Source organism: Balearica regulorum, chromosome 1 (assembly GCF_011004875.1).
Source record: "Balearica regulorum gibbericeps isolate bBalReg1 chromosome 1, bBalReg1.pri, whole genome shotgun sequence".
NCBI lineage: Eukaryota > Metazoa > Chordata > Aves > Gruiformes > Gruidae > Balearica > Balearica regulorum.
The window spans coordinates 54245047-54271427 of record NC_046184.1 but is presented as its reverse complement, the minus strand read 5'-3'; the positions used below and the strand labels follow the sequence as shown (position 1 = coordinate 54271427).

The 26381-nt window shown below is 46.3% G+C and overlaps 2 protein-coding genes across 3 annotated transcripts in view; one reads left to right on the top strand and one right to left on the bottom strand.

Annotated features, from left to right (window-relative positions):
* LOC142601518 (histone H4) overlaps positions 1 to 26381 on the top strand; it is a 370615-nt gene that overhangs the window by 242342 nt on the left and 101892 nt on the right. The window lies entirely within an intron of this gene.
* On the bottom strand, positions 1197 to 25791 carry LOC104640300 (retinoic acid-induced protein 3). Of its 2 annotated transcripts, none has more exons than XM_075750582.1 (4): positions 23836 to 25791; positions 4302 to 5272; positions 3260 to 3312; positions 1197 to 2578 (listed from the first exon to the last, which is right to left on the bottom strand). In XM_075750582.1, exons 2-4 carry the CDS (start codon positions 5224 to 5226, stop codon positions 2486 to 2488), a joined length of 1071 nt encoding a protein of 356 aa, XP_075606697.1. In that variant the 5' UTR covers positions 5227 to 5272; positions 23836 to 25791; the 3' UTR covers positions 1197 to 2485. The 2 variants fall into 2 exon arrangements, with proteins under 2 accessions (XP_075606697.1, XP_075606686.1); XM_075750571.1 differs by lacking the exon at positions 23836 to 25791 and adding an exon at positions 7816 to 8035.

Genomic DNA, 26381 nt, shown 5'->3' with positions numbered 1-26381 from the left:
CCTCTCCGTTTTAATAACAGGTCGCACGTCCCTTTCCTCCAATTCCTCCGTTTCATCAGAACTATTTTCATCAGGGTCTCCCCAGATATCCTCATCCCAATCTTCGGGATTTGCACCTGCAACGAATTTTCAGATTTGGAAAATACTGGGGGGTGGTGGTGGGGGGGGGGCACTTGTACTATTGAGCATTCGTTCAATTTTTCATTCCAACAGATGTGTCTGCTCTTTCTCTTCGTAATTCTCTTTTTAAACAATTTATTTCTAGTTGTTTCTTTAAATTGTCCGTGGCCAATCTTTTGCAATCATTATTTTCTTCCTGTGCTTGAATCCAGCAGGCGCCTAGGATGGCACACATAGTTCCTTTACTTTTCCCATCTCGACTATTTCCGCGGCATTGCTCCATTCTCTCCACAACTGCTACCGGGTCGGACCACTTCTCCTTTATCCAATTTAAACTTGGAGGAGAAGGACTACAGCCGTGCCTTCCTAATAACTCCTTTATAGACATCCTCCCCATGCTGCCAACTACACCAATTTAAATATCACGGAACCTCACAGACCAAGCCAGACCGACTAACAAACTAAAAACAGGATTTATTTTTACAAGATAACATCAAATTCAAACTAAGTTTTACTCTAACCAAAACCATTTTAAGAATCCCACAAACTTTAACAACCCACAGGTTCAGGATGTCATTCGGGAGTTAATACCACACCGTTGACTTAAGAACTCTTAAGGTTTATGGTGGATGACCCAAAATGTGCATAATCATTCACCTATAGAAGATGAGGCCCCTCGGGCTGTGCAGAAGATGAACCGTAGGTGGCATCCCAACCCACGGGGAGAGCCCCCGACTGCAGACCCGCTGCTCTGAGGGAGACCAACCCAAAACGGCTCTCTCGCGGGGCCCCGTTTGTGCCAAATTCACATCGGCCCTGTGGTCATAGACGGTCACGTAGCCCTCCCATTGGCCCCAGACCCCAACTTCTTCACCTTTCAACTGAAATGACCACCACCGTGTGGGCATAGTGTGAGCCATGGAGGGCAGTTTTTGTCGGGTCTTTGTTAGGTTTTCACAGGCTTTTGTCATATCTTACCTGATCTTTGTCAGGGCTTTGTTGGGGTGGGTGCATCTGCCACATCCCACCAGCTCTCAGGGGAATGGCATCCCCTGAGGAAGAACATCAGTCTCTTGTAGTCAGGCTGTTTGGGTTTTTATTAATTAAATATTCCATATACAAAGTACTAAATAAATATATAGCTGTGTCAGACACTAGTGTACCATACACACCCACTTAGAGAGCGCTATGTATTTAGATGTGAAATATCATGGAAAGCTATTTACCAAATGCAAAGCAGGCTACAGAATGATTCAACTCTGCAGACTCATTGCTTATTACCAGGGTGCAGTCCACACAGCGCACACACATGCACACACACACACACATGCACATGCTCATGCTCACTCACTCCTGGAAAGAAAGATGTCTGCCCTCTGTAACCAGGCTGCTTGGGAAATGTTCGTGTTAATGCCACAGACACACTTGGGAGGAGGCAGAGCTCCAAGGTGCGTGGGATTAGATCCCACCAGGGTATTGCAAGCAGCTGCATGGAAGAGGTTTTGTCTGCAGGGATCCACAGCCTGGCAGGGGTGGGGAGGGAGGGTTTGCGGGGTTGGGCGGGCACCCTGGGGACCTCAGCTGGGGCGTGTGGTCAGGAGTCAGTGCTAGGAGGGAGGCCGATGTTAGAACACAAATCAGAAAATGTGTCAGGGTAAATAGGCGTTGATGGTTTTGTCTTTAAATTTGCTTCCCCCTCTCCACCGTGGTCTTTAGGTGATGAGGAAGGGGTTGGAAGTGAACATGAAGAAGAAAAAAGGAATGCTTTTTCTCTCTCTCTGTCTCTTCTCCACTGATCTCTGGATGACAGCCATGCAGGGCTGGGAGTGGGCACAAAAGTAAGGGTGGATAGATAAAGGTGTCCTTGGTAGTACCTGAGATGCGTTAATGGGTGGGCAGGAGTGGAGATGTGTAGGGCTGATGCTCCTGCTCCTGGTTCTTCTCCTGTCAGATGTGGGGCATGGGCATCCCCGCAAGCTGATCAAAGTGAGTCCTGGCTGGGGCAGAGCCAGTCGCAGACCCAGCTGATGATCTTCCTGCTGCTCTAGCCCTACAGCATTCCTGCTGAAAATAGGCCAGGACAAGGTCTTCTCAGCACGTTCCTCTGTCAGAAGACATGAGCTCCATCCCATGAAGAAGCAGAGTGAGCAGGGACAGGATGGCCAGAGCAGTGTCCAAAAGCTGTGTTTGAGGAATGAGAGGGGGCTACAAGGATGCCTGTGCGGGGAAAAGAGGACCCCTCTCCTCTCTTGCCAGTGTGGGTTTACTCTGTCTCTTCTGCAGGATCGACTCACTTGTCACCACGCAGCCCATTCCCCATGCCTCTGCTGACGGGCGCTCAGTCTCTTTGCGCCCTGCAGGGCTGCTACATGGGGCCTTTCCCACCAGTGTAGTCATGGTATGGGCTTGTCCGGGCCTTGGGCCGAGGGATGGAGAAATCATTTTGGGGTTCGATGGTCTGAAAAGGAAGCAGGAAAGTTTTTACCTTTCAAAACTGGAGAGAAGCGATAGAATAGGGTTTAAAAAAAACCCCCAAAACACAGAACTGAAGGTTTTGTGAGAGTGTGATCAATGGGGCTGTGTAAAAGGATCCTGGCAGAACAAACCAGTAATGGAGACGTGTCACCAGAGGACATGTGGGGCATTATGATGTGAGCTACTAGCCCTGGCTAGGCTGTGGTCTGAATGACTGGTGAATGGACATGGGGACATGCAGACTGCCCACTCTGGATCTGCACTGCAACTTCCAGTGACTGCTGGTGGGAATACATTCCGGGCACGGGCTGGGGAAAGGAGCACAATCCCCTGAGGAAAGGGCACAGTCTACTGCAGGAACTATGCTCAAAGAGAGGACTTCTTATGTGATATCAAATCCAGAAGTTTAGAAAACCACAACCTCAGACTTTACCTTGGGCCCCTCTTGCCTCCCCGTGTCCCCAGACATGTCACAGCTCTCTCCTCCCAGCCACAGGCACCTCCATGAACATGTGTCATGGTATTGCCTGGCTCCATGTGAAGCACTTGCCTGCCTTCACAGAGCCTGCTCTAGGTCCATCTGTCTTTTGCCCTTCTCCTTCCCTTCAGCAGCTGAACGATAGCCTACATGTGGTGAAACGGGTGAAGGGGGGCATGAACTTACCTTCATCTGAAAGTGAGAAGAGTATGGGGAGTAGCTGAGGTCTCCTGTATCTCCTGAGGCACAAGACAAGAGGGAGGGAAAGTTAGTGAGTTAGTGTTATATGGTAGCTTGGAAATACCACATCAAGGAAGACTCAAAGGGCCTGTGGCTATGTTAGCAGCTGCTTTTAGACTGACCAAACTCTGCAATATGCAGGCAGGAATGAGTTAAAATCCATAGGTGAGTGACTTATTAAATATTTCCTTGTGAAAGCAGGAATGAATGGTATTGTAAATAACGGGACATAAGTGGCCTTGGAGTTTAGACACCTCCTGTTGCCTCACAATTACTGTTATCACTGGCCAAATCCCTCCCACTTGTATGCACAAGACCCTCTCTGCAGTATTCCCTGGGAAAGCACAGCCTTTCTCGGCTATTCTTTTACAAACCTGGAGGTCTGACTCCAGGGGACAAATGTGATCTCAGTAGCAGATCCACAGGGAATGCAGTCACATCTCCCACCCATAGATTTGGGAAGCCTCAATTGATAAAACGTTTTGCTTTGTCCAAGTAGGCATGAGACTCGCACAGAAAAGTAAGACTTCCTTGCCTCCTTTTTGGATGATAGGTTCATTTTTAAATAGATAATGGGAACCAGATCAGAACTGGAATAAATAATTTCCAAGGTATTACCTGGAGAGGCCTGAAAAGCTGGAGCATTGCTAAGAGACAAACAAAAGACTCCTGAATTTTTACACAGACTTTCCAGACATAACAGAATCATAAGGACTTATGTCTCAGCCCTGACACACACTCAGTCTCCTACTCAGTCACTCCTCCTACACATCTTTGGTTTTGCATTGGTCCTTACTCTTTTCCTTCTTGTCTGGAGATTCATTTTCACTTGCATTTCTGAAGTTTCATCAGTCTGAAACTTTTTCCTACCTCTACATTATCCATCATCTTAAAATCTTTTCTTGTCGCCCTCCTACCCCTTTTAGCTCATTAGTGGTGCATGTGTGCTTAGGGTTGAGGGACAGTGGAGCCGTTCACTTCATCATACCTTGCACAATTTCATCTTGGGTGTAGGCATGGTTGTCCACTCCAGTTGTCTGCTTTATGAACTTGGGTTGGCAGAAGTCATCTTCTGGAGGGTAGTCCTCTAGCTTCAGAGGGGCAGTGAGGAAACAAATTTCAGGAATGATATACATTATGAGAAAGATCCATCCATTAGACACCAGAGCAATGGCCACGACAGGATCATCCCAGTTTTGTTTGTTTAAAACTGTGTTGCCTTTTGTGAGCATAGTGATCCACACTACCCAAATGGCAATGGAGAACATGACAGTGACAAAGATGTGCGCCCCGTGCCTCTTCCAGCTTTTGTATGACCCACAGAATGTGAACATGGAAACCAAAAAGGTCAGAGCCATCAAGAAGAGCACGTAGATCAAAAGCATGACAAAGTCCCTGTTGGTCTCCTCCACAGACATATTCAGAAATTTGTCTTTTTCGTTTACTAGCATGGTGACTAAGTACTCAATGCTGATCACAACTTGTACCAAGGCAAAGGAAACAATGAGGAGCAGCAACACCATCCAGGAGAAGGGCTTTCTTCCTCTCACGAGTTTGTTGAGGTTGCAGGCATGGGTGAGGAGGCATGAGAAGCAGAGAGCAAAGATGACTCCAAATAGAAAGAACCGAGTGGGGCGAGTCCTATTATTGAGTTTAATGATGAAGGCAAAAGTGAGACCAAAAATGCCGAGCGTGCCTAAGAGAAAGAAGAAATAGACGGAGATCATGTGCCGTTTGCTGTTGTCTTGTACTTTACAGATGAGAAAGAAGAGTGAGCAGATGAGGAAAATGGTGACAAGGACACCAGCTGCAGCCAGAGACTCCAGAACAATCCCCCAGGCCTGCTCCATGTCACAGAGCAGGTAGTAGTCAGCATCGATGCTGCCACAGCCTCGGGGAGGTGACGTCGTCATCCTCTTGCCTTCTTGAACAACCTCCCCGTGAAATGTTTCCCCAAAGCTGTAGAAGAAGAAAAGACACAGGCTGTCATATCAACCACTTGGGTGCTGTCAGCAGAGGAGAAAGAGAGGCAGGACAGATGTCCATACCCCACTGGGCAAGGACACCACACTGCTAGGGACATGGAGCTGTGGGAGCAGAGCCGTCCCCTTGTGTGGCATCGGCTCTCTGTGAAGGGCAAGCCAAGCCCCTTAGCAGGAGATGATTCACCTTGCATGACCTCTGCACTATGCCTGGGGTTGTGCAATGCCGTAGGAGTGTGGGGAGTGGGGAGAAGGTGAGGCACTTTTGCAGGTGTTAGCTTGGTGCCCTGCAGCACGGAGACTGAGCTGCCTTGTCACTTTTGTGATACAAGAGCAGCTGTTAGTCATAATACGGCTTACGCTCTTTTGACAAGTTCAAAAAATATCAGTACCTTGTTCCAGTGAGGTTCAGAGATGAGCAGTGCAGAACAGGAAACTCATTACTCTGTTTCTTTAGTCTCTGTTACTTTCTCTGAAACACTCTTGGCTTTGGTTTGCGGGTATGAATGAAGGGGAACTTTACCTTCTTTCTACCCTGCAGATAACTAACCTCCGGTGTAGCTCTTCTCACTCCGATTTAAATAGCAAATATAGGCCACCAACCATGAGCCCCAAACTCATATTCCACCTCCTTCATGGCAGCGTAGCAATAAGAACTGTCTCAAAAACCTTGGTCCCCTCTCCAAGATATTGCCTTGCGCTGGCTGGAGGCCTGACATGTCAGAACTAATGCTGTTCATTGCACGAGAAGTAACCAAGTTACTGCTTGAGGAGTCCACGTGTCAAGGATGGACGAGGTCTCTAATGCACCCAGCGCATTCCTGCTGTCTCATCATGAGTTCAGTGCTGTCTGAGTAAGCCTGGTTTAAGCCTGTCTTGCCAGGGGAGAAAAGGGATGTTTAGGTGAGCTCTGCCCATTGCCGAGGGGAATTAAGTTCCCTACTTTCCTGTGAGCCTGAAGCATGTGCAGAAATCACTGCACAAGGATATTGAGCACTTTGTGGCCCATTGTGCAGGCACTGAGTGAGTTTAGATCCCAGGGGCTTTCTAGGTACCAAATTGCTCAGTTAGGCTTGTGTCTCTCAAATCTATCAAAACAGGAGTTTTAGATACAATATTGGCATGAAACATGGGGGAATCCGGCCTCAACAGTGACCCACACTGGAAAACCAAGGGCTTTCTTTTCCGAGATAAAAAGAAAAAAGTTCCTCTTGCAAAATGTAGTGTTTAGTACTCGCTATGTCATTTTCCTTCATTTTCCCCCTTCAGAACAACACACTGCAGTTTATGAGTTGGTTCTAAAACCCTTCCAAGAGACTTTAGGGAGGTAAGGTTGGGTCTTCAATAAATGGCAGTGGATCTAATCAAAGGATGAACGAAGGGAGAAAATATCACTGACTCACTCTCAGCCCCACATATGCCTCAGTGTGACTTGCTTATAAATAGTGGAGTATTTTTCCAGCTTTTAACCTCACTGTGTAAAAGGAGATGTGCAGGTCTTCAAAAAGAAAATAATAATAATATGCAAATTATGCAAATATGCAGGAACTCTGGACTCCCATGGAGAGAATGGAATTGGTGAATAACACACATGGGAGTTTTCACAAATCGTAATTCACAAAATTTTTGGGTTTTATGATCTTTTGCACAAATAGCTGAGAGTTATCTGGACATTTGTGAGCAAGAAATAAGAAACCTTTCTGAAAATCTGGAGAGAAAATGCTACAATTTTAACCACAGAAATCTACTGTCAATCAGATAAACTTATCTATTCACAGCTCAGGCAGATACAGACTGGTGCCCGCTGTCGGGGCATGTGGAGAGCCCAGAGAGCCAGCGTGAGACCCCAGGGCAGCACAGAGCACACTCATAGCTTTAGGTCTTGACTGGTGCTTACTGCAAGTGTCGGTTGCCACACAGTCAGCTGCTACAGCGTTTGGAAAAAATAGGATGGAAAGAACCTTGGCACCTTGGAGAACTGGGCCACTTGTGCTGATTTTTACTCCCCTTTCTTTTTTTTTCCAGGGTAGATGTGCTAGTGAGGCATGAAGAGTCTCTGCCCTGTCTCCTGGGTGAGTGTTGCCCCCCAGATGCCAAGTGTGCTCCTCTGGCACCTACACAAGCGTCTGGGATTTCCAAGGGGCTCTGCAGTCTGTACGAGGGAGCCTGTGATGCAGTCACTTCACTACTGCTGGGTCCACTCACCCCAAATCATGGTTCTCGCTGTAGTGCTGAGTCTTTTCCCTCCACCCTGAGCCTCCTCTCTCACTGATACTTGTGCATAAAATAACACCCATCCAGCCACAAATTTCAAATAACTTCCTAGGAAAGTTTGCCATTTATCCCCCAGCTCCAGCTGGCAATCCCATGTTAGAGCCAAGGGTGGGAGGCAATCTGTTTGTTGTGGTACCCCATGCCCCTGCTCTCCCACCGCCCAGAGCAACGGTCCTGCGCGCCATCCAACCCCAGCGGCAGAAGGCAGGTCCGCTTTGGATCCTGTAGGAAATTGCCTTGAATTACCTTTCTGGGTCCTGCCTGGAGAAGGCAACAAGGAGGCTCCGGCTAGAAAAGGCAACTTCCCAATGCACCAGTAAGACAGTCACCTCGGCTCCTGTTAACCCCAGCCAAGCAGCAGCCCCACGCTCGCCCTCCTTGGGAGCTTTAACAGCTGGAGGGCTGAGGAGGTGTGGCTGAGCATGCCTATTCCAGTTCCACCGCCTCTCCTCTCCGACAGGACACGGCTATGAAAATACGGTCCCCGTGCCAGGAAATGAAGTAAGGCCTCCTGACGTCAGCAGGGCACTCACCCCTACTTTGGGGTGGAGAAGGAGCCGCTGCTTGTCCCAGCCCTGGGACAGGATTGAATGCTGCTCAGCCAAGCGCCTGATAAGGTTGTCCCCAGTCTGACTCCTAGCACCCATAGGTGGGGACGGTGGCTATGAATAGCAGTGCGTCCCCTCCCTGCTCCAAGCCTTTTGTCTCTTTGCATGCTTTCTTGCCAGATAACTGCTTGCAACGTGGAAGACAAGGAGGTTGCTGGATGCAAACGGTCCCACAGCACCTGGAGGGAGAGTGGCTGCAAGCCTGGATCCAGAGACAGTTTCCTCGGGGCTCTTGCTGGGTGCTGCGTCTGTGTGCGGGGACCTGTCTCCTCTGCTCATCCCTTCCACCTGTCCCAGTGACAGCCACGGGCGCCCTTCCTGGTGTCTTGCTCAAGCCCAGCCCTGCTCTCCGAAGGCACAGTTCTGTCTGCTCATGAGTGCTGACTCACTTTGTCCAAATTGCTGGCCCAAATGGTTAATGAATGAAGGCAATGACAAATCCCCCCTTGCTCTACATTTTGCCTCTGGCCTGACACACCTATCGGTGCAATCCCATCTAAAGCCCCTGGTACCTCCAACGTGTTCATGACTTCATCTGTTATTTTAAATATTACTCACTGGGAGTATTTCATTATTCTGATTAAGGAATTGACATCAGAGCCTATCCACACCAAGCACTCGGTCCCTACACACAGCCCCTAAACCTGGAAATCCCTCCCACCCCGTGGAGGTTGTGCTCCTTCCCAAAACCAAAGGAGCAGCTGTACATGCCTGTGCTGAGGTCTGCCTGCGCATGGTTGCCTTATCTGCATGTTAATTTTGTTTGTTTGTCTATTTTAGGGCCCCCGGCTTATTTCTGGGTGCTGATCCCTTTTGAATGTCACGTGTGGAGATTGCCACAAAACACATACAAGAGAGTCCTCTCTTGCACACCTCCCAGAAGTACACGAGGACCTGCAGGGATGAGCGGCTCATCGAACGAAAGGCAACGCTCAGGGCAGTCACTGCAGGGTGGGCCATGCTGAGCCCTAGAACAGTTCCTCATGTCCTTCCTACTTTCATTTCAGTGTAAAATCCTGAGGCTTCTTAGGAAAAGACGTTACAGGTTTCTTTACATGAAATTAATCGTAACTTTAAAGTAGGTCCCTGGCTTAGTGAGCCAGCCAAGAAGGAGTCAGCTGTGAAAAATGAGAGGAGGAAAGGAGTGATGGAGAGGAGTTTAGAAGACATCCCAAGAAGCTTTCAAAGGTCACTGGTTACCACCAGCCCATTTGCATCTTGTCAGAGCACATTATGGACTGTCAGCTACTTACCTACATTTACACAGACACACAAACCCCCATGGAAGGCAGAGTGTCAGATTATATCAGGTTTGTGAGGGAAAAAAAAGAAGAAAAGATGAGTAACACTTGCATTTTCCAGAATGCCTGAGAAATCCCTGAGTGTCAGTCATCAAACACACCTTGTACTTTCAAAAGACTAATAAATGGGGCTACATTTAAAAAAAACAAACTTCCCAAGTGACTTAGGAGCCCAAGTGCTGCTGAGTTGTGGTAGGTAGGCTGAGAAATGATGCCCGTGGCCCTCATGCTATGCCGAAGGGTGGAGAAGAATTGCTAGTCTGCGTGACTTAGTACAAACAGCACGACGATCACACCAGAAAGGTGAGATGACTGTCACCTTGCTTTAGGGATAGGATGCAATTTGCTGATAGAGGCACCTAAATTTAGATGTTTGACGGTTATTACCTAAATGTGAGCTGGGTGTCTCAGCTCCCAAATAGCCAGAAAGTCAGAAAGACTGGCCCAGCTGATTGGATGCAGGTGCCTATTTCTGTGTGCACTGAAATGCTCTCAGGTGTGGTTGGCTGGATTGTCTGGGGCCTCACCTTAGTTGCTTGCACATCAGCATGTAGATGCCACAGGGTATCCTGCTCAGCTTCCAGGGACCACTCCAGGAGCACATGGGTCCTGTACCATGACACCTCCTGTATCAGATCTAGCAGTCCTGTGCAGACATTTTGGAAACCCTCAGAAATCTCAAATCACCTTTGTAAGAGCAAATGGATTGAGTGCCGAATCTCCACTGGCTATTTCAGAGCTGAGATGCCCAGCTCATACGTAGGTACTAAGATGTAGATGTCCACCATATGGACTTCATTCTGGTGCATCAGCATAGACAAATAGTTCATTGGAGTTACTGTAGCTCAGTGATCTGTAACTCAGTCACCATCACAGGGATGGCATAGAAGATACAAGAGCTGTGGGAAACTATCCTTCTGGAGCATCAGCTCACACTGACTAACCCAGGGGATCTCAAATGGTCCTAGACACCAGTGTGTGGGCAATTAAATTGACTCCTAGGTGTCTACAGAGTAGACACCAGATCAGAGGTAGTCATCTGGATTCCCATAGTTCGTGGAGAGAAAGAGTCACTCCAGGGGAGTTTCAGTTGACCTGCCTCATGACAAACCCAATCACAGCTGAGCAGTGTCTGTTTCTCTCCAACTGAAGATAATAAATTCAGATACAGATTTTTACACTTGTCAGCTGAATTGCATAGCAAGTCTCCAAAATCATTTCACCACAATCCAGTAGCAAAATGCTGGTAACTTTGGAAGTTCCTTTGGGTGGGAGCCTGTTGGTAGCAAACCAGCTTGCTTTGGCCATGCCACAGCCCTAGACAAGCAAGCTGGCTACTGTTGAATGGGAAGGAGCAGTGGCTACGGCTGACAAGAAGATGCAAGGACTGCAGCTGGGACTGACTCCTGAGGGCAGCAGGCACCCACACCTCCCCTTACAGTCCCTGGGCAGCAGGACAAGGTGGAGGAGGAGAGTTGGGCTCTCTCTCTATGTCCACTGTGCTCTTTTCCCTTTCTCGCTGCTGGCATTGCCTGGCCCTGCTGCCTCCCGTGGGGGTGCCAATGCCCAGTGCTGCCCACGGTGCCTCGGGCCAGCCATGCTCCGTGGGCTTCAGTGTTGCAGGGCTGAGCTGCCAGTGAAGGACAGAGTGCTGCATCCCCTCTCAGCTCAGCCAGATCTGGGGGAGAGAGCATGTCTGGGAGGTTCAGGGACTGGGTTAGTATCTTTCATTAAGCAAAGTAATAAAGTAAGTAGATGCCTGGGGAGAGATGGTGCTTGGCACTCTGGAATGTGTCTAAATAACATGTTTATTTTTGGTCACTGATATTGGCTGCGTTGTGAATATGCTTCTGTCATTCCTTCTGCTTAGCTACCTATGCAGTACATTGACAACACAAGAACAGCCTTGCTCCCTGAAAAAATCCCCCCTGCCAGCACTTATCACAGTCATACTGAGCTAACATTACAGCAGCCTCCACCCTGTCCTGCCCCGTCCATTTCCTTCGTCTTTAAATCAGTTCAGGTATAAACATTATGACACCCTTGGAAACAGCTTGGCACAGAAGTGATGGGTCTTCAGCCCAGGCAGCCAGCTTGGAGCACCTCTGCCTTAGACAGGAGCAAAGACAAGGGCAGAGGGTGTCGTTTCTTGAAAGGGACATGTGGCACCTCTGCATAACATTGGGTTTTCTCCTGGGGGTCCTGAATCCCTTGTGCTCTAGCTCTGAAAGCATGTATCCAAGGATTACCAAAACCCCTGTCTAAGAGTTGAATCCTTTTCCTTTGGAAATGAGAAGTGTGGAACCAAAAAGTAAATGTTATCTAAAAAAATCACAGAAGAAACTCATACTGGTGTCCTTCAGAGCTGTTACTTGTCTCTGCAGCCATGAGCTCTTCCAAACTGTATGCTTTGCTCCCTGCCATTTTCAGTCTCGGGAACAAAATAAACATTTCTAGTATGTAACAGTGATGTGCCTTGCTTTGCTTTGAGTGTTGATTGCTGCCTCCTCTCAAAGAAGTTCCCTTCTTTAAATGAGTAGGTTTTGGCCAACCTCTTTCTCTTCCTGGCTCCTAAATGCCCACATTCCTGGTACAAGACGTTCATTTACTGGGAGGGGAAGAGATTTGTGCAAGAAGAGGGTAAGAAGACTTGTTAAAATATTGAAATCAGTGCTACTGAGTACATTCTATGAACAGAAACTTTAAAACCTGTGAATTATCTGCCAGAGCATCCCTGATTGGTGAGAAGACCCTCCTCCTGGAAATATAATGGAAACAGACTGCCTGGTCCTCCACTAAGAACATAATGCTTTGCTGCGCTGCAAACAGGATCATTTCTGCACACCATCCCAGGTACGGCCAGCCTGCCTAGTACCTGGAAACCTAGGGGTAAGGGGTGGCTCCTGGAGCACCCACTGAAACTGTGCCTTAGACTTGCTCCTATTCCAGAGGGGCAGGGGTCACTCTGTCTTTCATACTCCATAAGTGTGGAAACTGGAGCAAGAACAGGCAGAAATAAGTGGAGATCAGCTAAGAGCATCTGCAGCTGTGATCACTTTGGCTAGGAAGAGCCTTTTTGTACAACAAAACAGGGTCTCTTAAAGGCTGTAAGCAAGTTATAAAAAATAATTAGATTTATCACCTCCTTTAGGCCTTTCATCACTGTGCTGATAAACATTTCACTCATTACAAGTGAGCCATTCTTCTAGATGTAGTTTCCTGGAGGTATCCTGTGCCTGTCCACTTGCCAGAGCAGCTAAGAAGGCTCCAGTCCTCCTTTATGGCATTAACCTCATCTGCTTTTGTGCTGATATGTTCCCAAAGCAGCAAGTTGCACTGATATGGATGAATGGGTATTGTATATAGACAGACATTTGGGGAGAAGTGCATAACTCTCAGGAAACAAGGGATCTGAAAACATATCAACTGGTGGGGATGTTGCCTGATACCCCCAGAAAGGAAGACATGCCAAGGGAGATCCAGGAGAACCTGCATTTTCTCTGTCCCAGAAAGGCTGATCCCAAGGCTGGGGAAATGATTTAGGAGAGAGGGCATGTCTGGCTGCATCTTTAGCTGGTGAAGCCCAACAGAGAGACTCAGCAAAGCACTCCAGGAGGAGTCACTCTTTGCTTTCCCTGTGTGCCAGTGCTCGTTTTGGTACTCTTGCCTGGTCCCTAATGGTCTTCCCTTCGGTATTCTTTGCCCACAGTGCCTGGAGTAGTTTTCCCTTTTCCCTCCTTTTCCACTCCACACCGTGGGGTTAAGATGACTGGCTGAGATTCTCGCTGAGAGAGGATTGGGCCCTCTCTTGCATGGGTGACTGTTGGCAATAGATGTTCTGAGACAGCCATCCTGCCCTGGAGTCTGAAGTTGGTTTCTCCTGCCAGCAGTGCCTTGGGTAAAGTCTCTGCAGAAGACTGCTTCCATGCCAGAAGCATTCCTGGGAATCAGGTTGCACACAAAACCTCCCTGCTCAATGATACAGAAAATTCTGCTTTACTGCTCCTGGATCAAACACTACCACAATGACACAAAACAAAGCTGAGATCCAACATAAATCACCCCTCCCTTTTAGACTTCATCAGAAAGAAAAAAAAATGTTGATAGATTTTGTTTTATTTTTTATCAACAAGCTTCATGCTGGTACAGATCTGTGTACCTATACAGTCAGCATAAAAGCTGGCATAAACTTAATACTGTCTGTCCTGTCTAAATTATAAAAAATACAATCGTATTTACATGTTTAATCTTAATCAGACACATCCTATTGAGCGATAAGGCTGTGCACAAATCTACTATTGACTGCAGAACTATGGCCTGGGATTCAGCTGGCAGTTTTGTTTGGTGTGTGTTATCCAACCAAGGCTAATCATTAATCAATGCTGTGATTTTTCTTGAAGGAAATGTGTGGCAGGGGAGAAAAATAGGAACAATTGTAAGACAACGTCAAGTAATTGAATTCACAGCCTATTTCTCATGAATATTTTCTTGCAGTTTAGAGCAGGTCCTCAGGGCGGGCAGTTCTTGATCTCTGGGTGCCACAAATCCCAGTGTCACCTCTTGGAGCTGGAGAGCTGCTGAGGAGACACGTAGGTCTCTGGGAATCCCAGTCAGGCTTCAGGGAAATGTAACTGAAGACCATGATAACACACAAGGCTTTGGTGCCAGCCTTGATGAAGAATTTCTTACTGAAGCCTTGGGAGAAGGAGCTTCTCTTCTGTGCAGTTTCATCTTCTGGGGTGTCAGGTGCTTGGCAGCAAAGCTCAGGCAAATGGAGGTGGGAGCTTCTAGCACTGCTCTGCTCCACAGACACAGACATTTTCCAGCAGCCATGGGCATTACAGTCTGTGGGTCCCTGTGATTTGAGAGGAGACTGCTGGAAGTGTCATGCCAGTGCTGACCTGGCAGAAATGCAGTGAGTAATAGTTGCCAGATAATACATATAAATGGTTTATAAAGCCAACGCCTCAGTTCTGCTTGCTAGTTCACCCTAGGTAAAGTTTGCTTGACCATGATTATGTATGACCATAAAACTCCTCAGATGCCTTTCAGGGCAGCTCAAGCACTCATATGTGAGCAACCATGAGGGGACCCCTAGCTCAGCCCATGCTGCAGTCCCCTTCCTCAGCTCACAGTGTGTCTGCAAAAAGGCCAATGCAGCCTTGCAAACGCTCAGAGAGATGGGATGAGAGAAAAATAGAATGTGCGTTTCATCAGGGTAAGGCTAGGGCCATGCTTTCAGTGGGCACAAAATGCCTTTTAACTCAAATCCTGAAGACTCCCCTCCCTTTGGCAACCCAGGTGCCAGGGGAATTGCTCTGCAGACAGCAGCAGCCTGGAAGCACATGGTTTCTGGCACAGGTAGATGGCATGCCCTGGGAGTTTGGAGGTCTGGCGCTCCTCAGGCATGCACAGATAGCAGTAGGTCCCACCATTGCTGGGGGCCTGCAGGTGGTAGCCTAAGACCCTCACACTGGGTGGAGGTTATGGAACTGGCTAAGCAACAGAGCTTGGTATCCTCCATTTAAAAGGCCAACACATTGTTGGGCACCTTCCTTTCACCTGGCAGAAGACAGGCCTCTTTCTACCACTTCTTACATCACGTTGCACATTAAGGTGAGCGGGTTGCTTTTCTAACTTTGAGGACAACACAGGCACATAAGTATCCCCCGATACTGCCTCACTAGAGGCCCAGGACTGCAGTTCAGCTCTGCATTCCTCCCACCAAAATCCTTTCTTGAATGATTCTCCTGGTGCAATATTTGCCAGGAGTGATCAGTTGTTGCATCAACATAAAGGTCTTTCAAGTTTCCTCCTGTCCTGCTAATCACAACTGATATTTTATGAGATCTCCAACTTCCTAGTATCGCCAGTGACATTAAGCTCCCTAAGAGACATAGCAATGTTCATTTGGTGCATGCCTGCTGCATCAGGTAGTTAAGCAGCATAAAAATCTATGACATAATGGTACGCATTCACGTAGCTGTACTTAGGGAAAATGAGGGGGGAAATAGTGCTTTATTCTATCTGCTTAACTAAGGCAGATATTTAAATGGGTGTGTTTAAGAGGCCTAGTAGCATTCCTGCTCCAGCCGCTTACTTTGTAAAATGATGCCTCTCTTTGCAGTTTCCACCTAATCTCAGTGGGCACACAACCACACACAAACACGCATACTTGTGAGCAAGCACGCACACGTAGCAGCCCAGCCATGCCCAGCCTTACACTGCCAGCCACGCTTTTGCCTCTGTTGTTGCAGTATGTATTAAAACTAGATTAAAAATGCAGGACTTGCAAGGTGTGAGGGGGCTGTTGGTGGACGTGGTAGCCAGGCAGGTAGAAAGAGAGTGAAGAATCACAAGCCAGGAGCACCACTCAAAATGGTTTTCCATAGAAAATTCGCTGCAGGATGTTTAGCACGTGCTGCACTGCAATAGGACCCCTCTGCTTGCTTTGTGATCTGAAAGATCTGCACTCTTTAAATGCTGTCTAGTTCAGTGGCTGCACTTCGTAAAGATGGAGCACTTGAGGCCATAGATTTGAATCCTAGCCAGAGAGATTAAGTACTTGAGAAATGAAGCTGCGGCCCTAATGTAATCCATTTCATTATTCTCCCTTTATTGTGATAGAATTAAAGAGTGGAAATTTCAAAGAGAGAGTTGACTGGAAAATGTAGTCTGTCCATAAAGTTCCTACTCTTACTGTTTTAAGTCTTCTGATAAAAGCAAAGAAACAATAACTCTTCAAATATGCAGTCTTAAACACACAGTCACACATATATGGATGAACACACACGCTCTTCCTCACTCCTTTAAACAAAAATCCATCATTCCATCAAGAGTTCAAATGGAAATTTCCACTGATGATTCACACCAGCTGGCAGAACTCAAAATGTCTCTGGATCTGCTGCTGAGATAGTTTCTCTGTCTCACCTCATGCCTTCATTTAACTCTCTCCTGATTTCAGATAAGCCTGTGGGGACATCTGCCATCTCACTTGACGGTCACTAAAGATATTGTAAACTTGCCATGTTTGCACGGATCTAAACAAGCAGCGATGCTGGGTTAGAAAAGAGCATTACATTGTTGAATGTGAAGTAGAAACTTCCATACTCCAAGAACTCCCAGCCTGGATGCTGTGCCCGGGGCTGGGAGGAGGTGAGATCTGAACCAGACCGAAAATACAGCCAACTGCCAAGTCTCTGGCCTTGATTATTATTCTTCCAACCTTCTTGACAAACCAGGAGTTCCCCTAAGGCTAGGGGGAGGGACACCAGTGCACAGCCATTATTAGTAGCCAAATAGAGAGGACTTGGCTGGAAGGAAGGAAGTTTATAAAGCTTCTGGCTTGCAGTATGGAGAGAAAGCAAGCATGTGCTTCAGTTTGGGTCGGTAACCTCAACCTAAGGAGTCCCTTTCCAGCCCTGCTGTGCTCCTTTCCTCTCACTTAGCTGGGTGGAAGGACGAGCAAGGTCTCCTGTGGGAACCCCTGGGCTCCTTGCTACTCTTCAGACCCAGCAGCCTTGGCTGTTTTACTTGGTAAACAAAAGTGACACCCCCTAAGTGACAGCTATACCCCAGGGAAGGGTTTAGTCAAGGTTTAATTGCCAATCAACCTCTTCAGAAAAGCAAACACAGCTTCAGCTAATAGTATAAGCAATCCAGGAAAGTGTCGGAGATGAGGGACAGCTCTTGATGTGTGCATGATATGGCAAAGGGAAGCTTCGGCTTCCCCGCAGCAGGTTCTTCTCCTTTTCCAGGATTGTTTCATTGCTCCGTAATCCCTTCTTTGTTCATTCAAACTACCATAACAGACATTTGTTTTCAGTAACAAAACACCAACTGGCACATGAGCAGCTCTCCTGAAAAGGCTGTAAAGTGCTTTTTCCAGGAATCCCTGGCTGCAGACTGGACCTCACTCCACGGTAAAACCTAGCAGCTGTTGGACACCAGACATTGCCGCTGCATTTCAGCAAGCACGCAATACTCTGTTTCCGGGACTTGTGGGGAGGTTCATTTAATCACACAGAAAATACATTGCCTTTGTACTTACATATTAAAAGGCAAAAGGAATCGCTACAAATTTTGGCTCTGATCACCTGCTTAGTACACAACACAACCCATCATGTGTGGCATAAGCTAAAGTATGTCGAAAGAAAAAAAAAGAAAAAAGCCTATGCTGTATGTGAATGAAGAAATCCCACATATACTATGGATTCGAGAAATATTGCTGACTCCAAGGGCTTTATCAAGTTACTGGGCTGTGATGTACATTGGGGTGAAGTTACCATTAGATTATTAGATCTTACATTACATGGGGTTAGCTTTTCCTCAGCCAGAACTGAACTCACACAATAGATCTGAAGCTGTGTTGAACTGGAACTCAACTAAACCAACTTTAATTCTTACCTGACAACCCAAATAAGAAATAAATCCAACCTATAATGATTCTCCTGTGTGATCAGTAGTGTGTTTTTACTAGAGGTAAAGGCAGGAAAGTGGCAATCCATGTGCCAAACAAAACACACATTCTGGATGTATTACATGACAGTCTGGTTTCTTTAGCAAACACAACATCTGTTGCAGTCCTGCTCCAATTAAAAAAGTCTGCTATTACATAAGAGCTGATAATCCCCAATCTCCGGAGTGGTTAATCTAGATGTACACATCATTAAAACCTCTGCTGGTCAATTGAAATCTGACTTTCCTAACTACTCATTTATAATCATCAAGCAGAGAAATGACACTGTTGAGTCTGTTACTGGTTAGGATGTATCCTAACCTTTCAGGACAGCACAAAATTTTGACAGGTTTGCCCTAAATCTAGCCATCCTTCTCTTTACTCATCAAAAGGATTTAAGACTAATATAATTAATGAGTTGAAAGAAGTTGATGAATATAAATGAACCATCTCTTCCTAACAAGCAGTCCTACATTACTAAGCAATAAGACTTACCCAGAGAGCCCATCCAGATCTCCATTGGTTTCTAGCATTTACCTCATTGCTTTGTATCTTCTAGAACATGTGTGCATACAGATGCCAGTCAGTCCCCTGAATAGCTGAGGTGGGATATGCCTGCAGGTGTGCAGTGGAGGGACATCCACCTGCACAGAGGTTGTAGTAGCTTCCCCTGGCAAGAGGCTTCAAAGCACAGAGGTGTCTTTTAAAACACCATCAAGATGGGGAGAGCCACACGGGAACTGTTGAGGCAGCTCACATCTCCCCTGCACCCTGGAAAACACAAGGAAGGCAGAGCTGGAAGCAAACAGCTCGGGCAGGCACCTGTCCATCGGCTGGGAGAAAAACCTGCAGAACCATATTGCAGTGCATGAACAGCAAAGCATCAGCCCTGGGGCAGATTAGGGACCTGTTTGCAGGCTGCTTGCTAGGGCAAGGCTGGGGAGAAGTGAGCAAGGCAGACTGCAGAAGGTGCTTAGAAAGGGTGATGCATGCATCAGACCACCTTTGTGAAGGCAGGGAGTCAGGCGTAGGAATGGCTAAAGGTGGAGGGAGAAAATGGGACGCCCGCAGAAAAAGCACCAAATAAGGGAAGTTTAATAATGTGATACATTCTGAGGCATGCTGAGCATGAGGAAATCTTGCTTGGAGAGGATCTCAGTAGAACTCTGCAGACCTGTGCCAGCTGCAGGAGTGAAGCACAGGGTTGCCAGTTAATTATGTGAAGGGATGCCTTGGCCGATGCTTCCAGAGGAGTAAGTCAGTCCATGGGGAGACGCCTGAAGGCAAGGAGGGAGGCTGTACCCAGACACTCATGGGCAGAGGGGTTCCCCTACCCCAGGCCACACGGGGAGATTCCCCCTCCCTCAGCCACAGGAGAGGTGGCTCCCCAGCTGCGTGCTCCTGCGGGCACCACCGCCCCAAGATCTCCGTCACTGAATGCTTCCAAAGGTTAGTGGAGTCCTTTGGTCAGCTTTATCTGATCAAATAATGGGAGTGGACTGGGTAATGATGCAATCCTGCAGACAATGTGGGAGAGCAGAACGAGCCAAACTCTGCTTATCTAGGCAGTGAGATTTTGCTGAGCAGGCAGGCTAACCTGCTCTGGTGCACCAGCGCAGCCTTGTACGTCAGGCAGTCCTGGCTTCTGCTGCAGGGCTCAGCCCGTTGCCCACTTCAGGCACAGAGAAAAGCCTTCCAGCTGAAGCAGGACCTGGGGCAGTGCACAAGCTCACAAGCTGTTTCCTTCTCTCCAGGATTCATTTTAAGGCTCAGCATGGCTTCTGATGCAGAGTTACCTTACTTTAGCAAAGCAGGCAGAAATTTACATATTTGTCCTGACACTGTGAAGGCCAAAGAGATGAGTGTCCAGATCGTAGAAGCCACTTCAAGACAAAATCACCCAGTCATGGTTGGCTTCAGATCTCTACTTGTCAGAGGTCTTTCCCACCAAGAGAGATTATAGCTGGATGTTGAGTTGCATGGAGCTGTTAAGAGGGTCTTTTCCCCCAGCAGTCCTCTTTATACCTGTATCTTCACACATCAATAACCAGTGTACAGTCCTTTCCTCAGACTTCAGCATATTTTTGGATGTTAACTCACAAGCTCTTTGAGGCAGAAAAGTATCTCCCCTCATGCATTTTTTGTGCTAGCCATGTAAATTGGTAATAGAGTCCTGTAGATCTCAGGTGATCAGAGAAGCAAAGGGCTGACATGGCTAACAAAGATGAACACTTCCACCAGGAGACTGCTGTGGCCCAAGTAGGAGAGCTCTCAAAGTTTTTATCTGTGTGTCTTGCTTGGCACACAGCAAGCAAACACGGCTGGTTCAGGGGCTCTGCCTTCCTTTCCAAGAAAGAACAGAGCAATTAGCTTTCCAAAGGGCTTGTTGTGTTTTAAAAAAAGAAAGTCTTATTTGCTATGTAAGATACAGAGATAAAGACACCAAAGATTTCATGGATATTATACCCTCCAGCAAGCTGTGTTCCTGTTGCACAACAGGTATATCAACAACAAAAGGCTAACAGAACCCTGCACTAGCCATGTCTTCCTCTACATCTGCTGCTTCTACTGAATTTAAGAGAGACACAACTGTCTGCTGTAGGATTTTCAAAGGAACACAGCAGTCACATACTCACAAACAGTCTGCACAAATACAAGACCAAGATGACCAGTGAAAGCAATTCCAGCAATGCCCCTTCCATCAGCTTAACAGAACCCTGATGGAGAGATAGATTCCTCACTAATCACAATGAGCTGTGCATCAGCCAGACCAGATGGCAGCATCTGACCTGTGAAAGCAGCACTGGCATTTTCAAAGAGGGGAGGTAGCCTGGCATTCAGATAATGGATCTTCAAAAAGTCATTCTCTGAACTCGACAGAGGCAGTATAGTTGGAGTAGAGAAGTCATAGCTGAACAGGAGCCTTGGAAGAACCAAAGGGTCACAAAACATCAGCATGCTTTGCAAGGACGGGCTCTTTAACAAACTCAGCTGAGATGAGCAAGCCTGGCTGCAGCTGAACACAGGCAGAAGTGAGGCTATCTCTAAATTTTATCTTAGAGAGAACAGACTAGCAGATCTATTTCCAAGATTTCTTCCATAGACCTTTTATAACCATTCCTCACTATGTTATTCATTTTGGAGAGCATAGCCAATACTGTGTTTGCATTTTTAAAAGTTTGCATTTTTATCTAAACTTTTCTTGAAAATTGGAAAGGTGACTCCAGGATTCCTAGTTAATACTAAAGCAATTCTCACCAACGGGTGGAGAGCGCCTAAACTAAGACACACATATATGACTTGAGTGTATCTAACGGAAAATAGTCCCTAGTTCTGCAGAATCTCTGAGAGGCATCTTGAGACCTGCAACTGCAGGAATGGAAAGCTGATTCTGCCTAGGCTCTGTCAAAGGAGTTTGTTAGGCTGTCTGCTTCATGTTGTTGATTGTGTTTGGAGAAGACCAGTTCTTAACAACCAAAGGGAGCCTCTGGCGTTCACCAAGATAAAAGTTTAACACACCTATGAGCACGCGCACGAGCAGCAGCAATAGGAAATCACTAGTGCCGAATTTATCATTCTGAATCCATATTGAGGGAGTATTACTTCCCTGCAAATGATACATCAAGCACAGAAGCTGGCAAGGATCAGGCTATGTATCTCCTGTTATAAACTCCCTTCAACTGAGCCACAATAAAGACAGTAGAAGACCAAGTATATCCAGTTACATGCTTGACTGGGATACCTTAATTTCTGTTGCTTTAAATAACACTGAACAAGCCTCCACACGTTCTCTCGCAGGCTCGCTCCACAGATCCTGTGGCCCCTTACATTGCTACTGCAGGAAAGAGAGTACAGAAGACTTTTTCCTACATCAAAGGCAAGAAATTTCATGTTTTAGCCCTGTTCATGGGATGGAGCAGATGTACATCAAACACCACACAAAGGAATAATTTTCTTCTGGAAAGCCAGCATAACCAAAGCAATTCAATCTTATCATGCAACCCTCCCTCTACCTCACACAGATGACTTGCAGAGCAAGTTTTGCTATTTGCCTTTCTTTACACAGAGATGTGTTTGTGGGTGAAAATCTTGAGGAGGATTAAAGGGGACTTAAATCAGTCCAAATAGGAAACATGTGACAAAAAAACTGCCTTCCTTGACAATATCAAATAGGGAGGAGGAAGTGATGGACAGAAGGAATCATCTCAGAGAGGTCTGTCAACAGGATTCTTTTTCTGCCTTTGCTAGGATTTGAATGGAAGACAGAACATTTCCCCTTTTTGCATGAAAAGCCCCCATTGCATTTCCCTTCCCTTAGCAAGCACAAAGCCCAAGAGAAGGCAGAAACTTTTGACAAGAGTCCTATTCCTAGACTTTATTTTAGAGAGAGGCAACAGAGCAGCATCTACAGCTCTGCAACGATGAGGATCCTCCAGCAGAGAAAGAAAAAGATAAAAATAGTCCTCCTCCCTTTGGGCATGCAAAATTACCCTGTGTTACCCTCTAATAAACACAGCTTCAGGCTTCTAGATGCTTCCTCGAACAAGTGCTGAACAAGCTCCAAGGGCATCCACCCCTCCCTGAGGACCTACAATGTCAACAGCTGAAGACTGCACAGTACCACTGTCTCCTGTTGCACAACTAGGCATGACCTTGGCACAATCCAACACACATCCTACCATGAAATATGATGTATACTTGATTATCATGTTCAGGTAGGCATGTACTTGTGTCCTAGGGAGGATTTGGAAGCAGAGAGAAAGTGCTATTGTCATCATCTTAAGTTTCCATATCTGAAGGGTCCTCAGGAAGAGATACAGCGCTGGAGGAATGGCTGTATTCATCCCTGGGCTAGAGCGCAAGCAACCATTCCCATTTCTTAGGTGCCAGAGGAACAAAATATCTTTAGCTCTCCCTTTTAAATAGTTATTCAGACAGACCTTTCATAGTCTGACCAGCTAAGAAAAAAAAAAAAAAAAAAGCCATCTGAAGACTAAGAAAGTGTCTTTTAACATTTTTATTTGTTTTTAAAGCTCGGGAGTTAACCCCAAAGCTAGGGATTCTGTCAGAAATTCATATTCTGATTCTCCATGTCGACACAAAATTCCCCCCCCCCCCCCAACTATCTACTGTTAAGTGCATAAGCAAGAGCAGTAAGAATTCAGAATGACTACCTCTGGCACCAAAGCTGGATTTTTACAGCATTTGCTCTGCAACACTTGCAAGAATTAATGGCTCACTTGAACGTTTACAGAAGCTCCTCACATGCCATTGCAGGCAAACCACAACTTCACATTTATACAAGATCCAAATGCTTGGTATATGCCTGTGTATTTCACAGGTCACACAATCAATTCCATTCCTTTTTAAGTACTTCCAAGGGCTTTTAAGTATGTTGGGTATTTTCCTTCTTCAGTGCCTGGCTAAACTGGGAATGTTTACTAATTTCAGTCCTGCCTTGTAAACTAAGGCCCTCCAGATTCCCAATCACTTCTTACTCTGAAAGTTCCCTCCTAAACTGAGCCTCTTCTCAGCACAAGTTAATGGTGTTGCTACGGTTGTCATACCTAGCTCTCCCCCTTGGTCATCTCTACTTTTTTTTGGGGCAGGGGGGAAGGTGGGCTGCCAGGTCCTTAAACAGGCTGTGTTCCTCATGATTATTTTAAGCAGACTTAGGCTCAAGCTGCCACCACAGAAAAAAGCCCTGGATTCCCCACTTTGGTTCCCAGCTGCACTTTCCTGGCCGTGTCTTCTCTTGCAGCCCCTGGGCAGCAGGTGCATGACACTGGGGAACTGAGACAGCCAAATCCATTTCAGACAGGTCAATTCAGTGCAGCTTCTGCTCTGGACCACTGTGTGGTTGCAGGAACTGCTATTTTTTGCATCTATCCTCACTTACCTTGAGGTCAGTTATCTACACTGACATCAATGTTTAATTTTATTCCTCCCCTCCAAAGGATCGTCCTGCTTCTGCTAGCTCTAGAACATTTAAATGAAAGACACTATATCGCCATTCTTTATTTCCTGAGGTAGTCACCTATGCAATATTAAAAATCAAATCTATAAAACATTATTTAAAATATATATTACAAGTATCAATCACCTTAACATTATGGACTTGGGAAGCACAGAATTGTTTCAAACTGCACACATCCCCTCTGAACATCTTTCAAGAACACAGCTTTTGTTGGGACTTAACCTGTCGGTTTTGTATGGTTGAAACTAAAACAGTGTTAGCCTGATCCTGCCTTACGTCACATGCTAAGGTTAATCCTCCACTTCAGCTGCCTGCTGTGCAAAGACTCGAGAGGTGAGTGGAGAAGCGTTCTTCAGAACTGCCCCTCAAGAGTCCTCCTGACTGAACACACACACTAGCATCAGTTTTGTACAAACGTATGCAAACACACACATACCAGTGCTGGTATTTTCTGAACTGAGAGAGACAGGTCTCACTCCATTCTTTTCCCCCTCATGCTTCATTAGATCAGCTACAGATTTTGCTTTATCCTGGCTGAAAATTGTTTTGACCAAATACATCTTTAGACACTCCCTACTCCACTTAAGTTATACAAACACCCTCTGATCTAGCCCTCATTGCGTAGTCACAATACGAAACTATTTCCTGCCCCTCCAACGCATTGAGATATTCTTAGTTGAAACTGAATGCACATACCTGTGGCAGGTGAGGCGCCAGTGAGAATGTGGGTGTGGTGAGACCTTTGCTTTTTTAGTGCCAAGTGTTTCTATGGCTTGTCATTCCAAATCAAGGGAGGTGGCCAGCTGTCTAGGAGTCACTCCTCTCAAGGAGGCTCTGCACCTTTTTACAAGGAGCAGCTCTACTTCTCTGTTATTCTTGCAACTGTAGAGAAAGGACAATCTTTGATCCCATCAAGGGGCAAGACAGATCGCTTCTGCTTTTGCAGCCTTCCACACAGGAAAGAACAGAGAGAGATGTTAGACTCTCCACCGATCTATTAAAGCAAGCCTCACACTACTTCCAAAAGGAATGACTCTGCCCTACCTTCTCCAGCAGTAAAATTGCCCTTCACATCACTTTACGAGATTGGCTCAGGACTGACTGTGCATGCCACCCGTTACCATAGCTGGGAATAATGCCAAGAGGTTTTCCAGAGACCCAGGAGTCTCAGAGGGATTTAATCTTTATGTGCTGACAGCGGGACCAATCCTGTCCTGCTTGTGAAGGATAAGAAATTTTGTTCAAGCATCCAGCAGGAAAGAATACCAGTCGGGAGAGTTCCCTTCCTCCATGGGGAATGAGCATTTCCATCTCCACCCGTATGCTCACTCATTTTATTCTTCTCTCTCTGGTGCATTCTAGGGATGTTTCCTCTTACCTGTGGGGATCCCTACCAAAGGGCCCCATAGAATTAACAATTTCTCACTACTGGGCTTCCACCACTGCCTCTCTGCACTAGACCCACAGAAGATGCACACTCTCTTCCTGCTTTGTAAGAATGCTCTTAGCAGTCAACATACCCAAGATCTGTACTCCTACTTCTCTGCCACTGATCTTAGACTGCTTTAGAGCTATCAAACTTGAAGGTATTTGGGAGATTTGAGGAAATTGCTACAAAAAAGGACAAAGTAAAAACACTGGCACTCTTCTCACACCAGAGAGTATGTTTTTTTCCTCATGAAGACAACAGAGCTGTTTTAAATAAAAAAGTTAGTTTTAATCTCCTTAGTTTTAACCATGCTGTATTTTTTGTAATTTTGCAAAATATGCTGACCCCACAAAAAAGTTGTAAGAGCTTTCTGACTAACATTCATGCGTGTATTAGATTTACTGTGACACTATGAAGTAACTATTGTGCGCATCTCGACTACTGCAGTAGTTTCCACTTTTCATTTAAATCTAAAAAAATAATCTTTTGAACAAATTTTTTTCATGTAGCAGAAAATCCAGTTTATGAGTGGTTCTAATGGACGTTAAATTTTCATGTCAAGTGATCATGAAGGAGCTTCTCACCAGGACACGTACAGGATGAAAAATTTTACTGCCAATGTGAAATACCACTAACCTACTGGTTCGATATGAAGATAAGTACATTGATTTCATTCTTGCAAGAGTCTATTTATACAGCACTGGACTCTGCCTAAGACAGAGAAATAAATAGGGATCCTCTACGATACCAGTTTTTCATCACCATCCAGTTCGTGAGCTGCTTTGCCATGTAAATACCACCCTCTTGTGTTGGTTTGTAAGTACTACAAGAATCAGCCATAAAAAAAAAAAAATCCCCAAACAAACAAAAAACCCCAAAACCCAGATCTCTCCTTTATCTTTCCAAACATTACAGATTTTGGATCGAATTCCAGGCAGTGAATAGCCTAATCCTGCTGGAAGAGATGTTCTCTGTGCTGGGCCACTCTTCAGCTGATTCATCTAAGGTACTGATGTCACATTTGAATCGCTAAGATTGA

Bases quoted from the DNA above. Each gene is read 5' to 3' on its own strand.
- LOC104640300 (XM_075750582.1), bottom strand. From the start codon at position 5,226: ATGACGACGTCACCTCCCCGAGGCTGTGGCAGCATCGATGCTGACTAC. The intron at 3,313-4,301 runs GTATGATGAAGT...CTTGTGCCTCAG, and splicing joins CCAAGATGAAATTGTGCAAG to GAGATACAGGAGACCTCAGC. The intron at 2,579-3,259 runs GTAAGTTCATGC...CTTCCTTTTCAG, and splicing joins CTTCTCACTTTCAGATGAAG to ACCATCGAACCCCAAAATGA.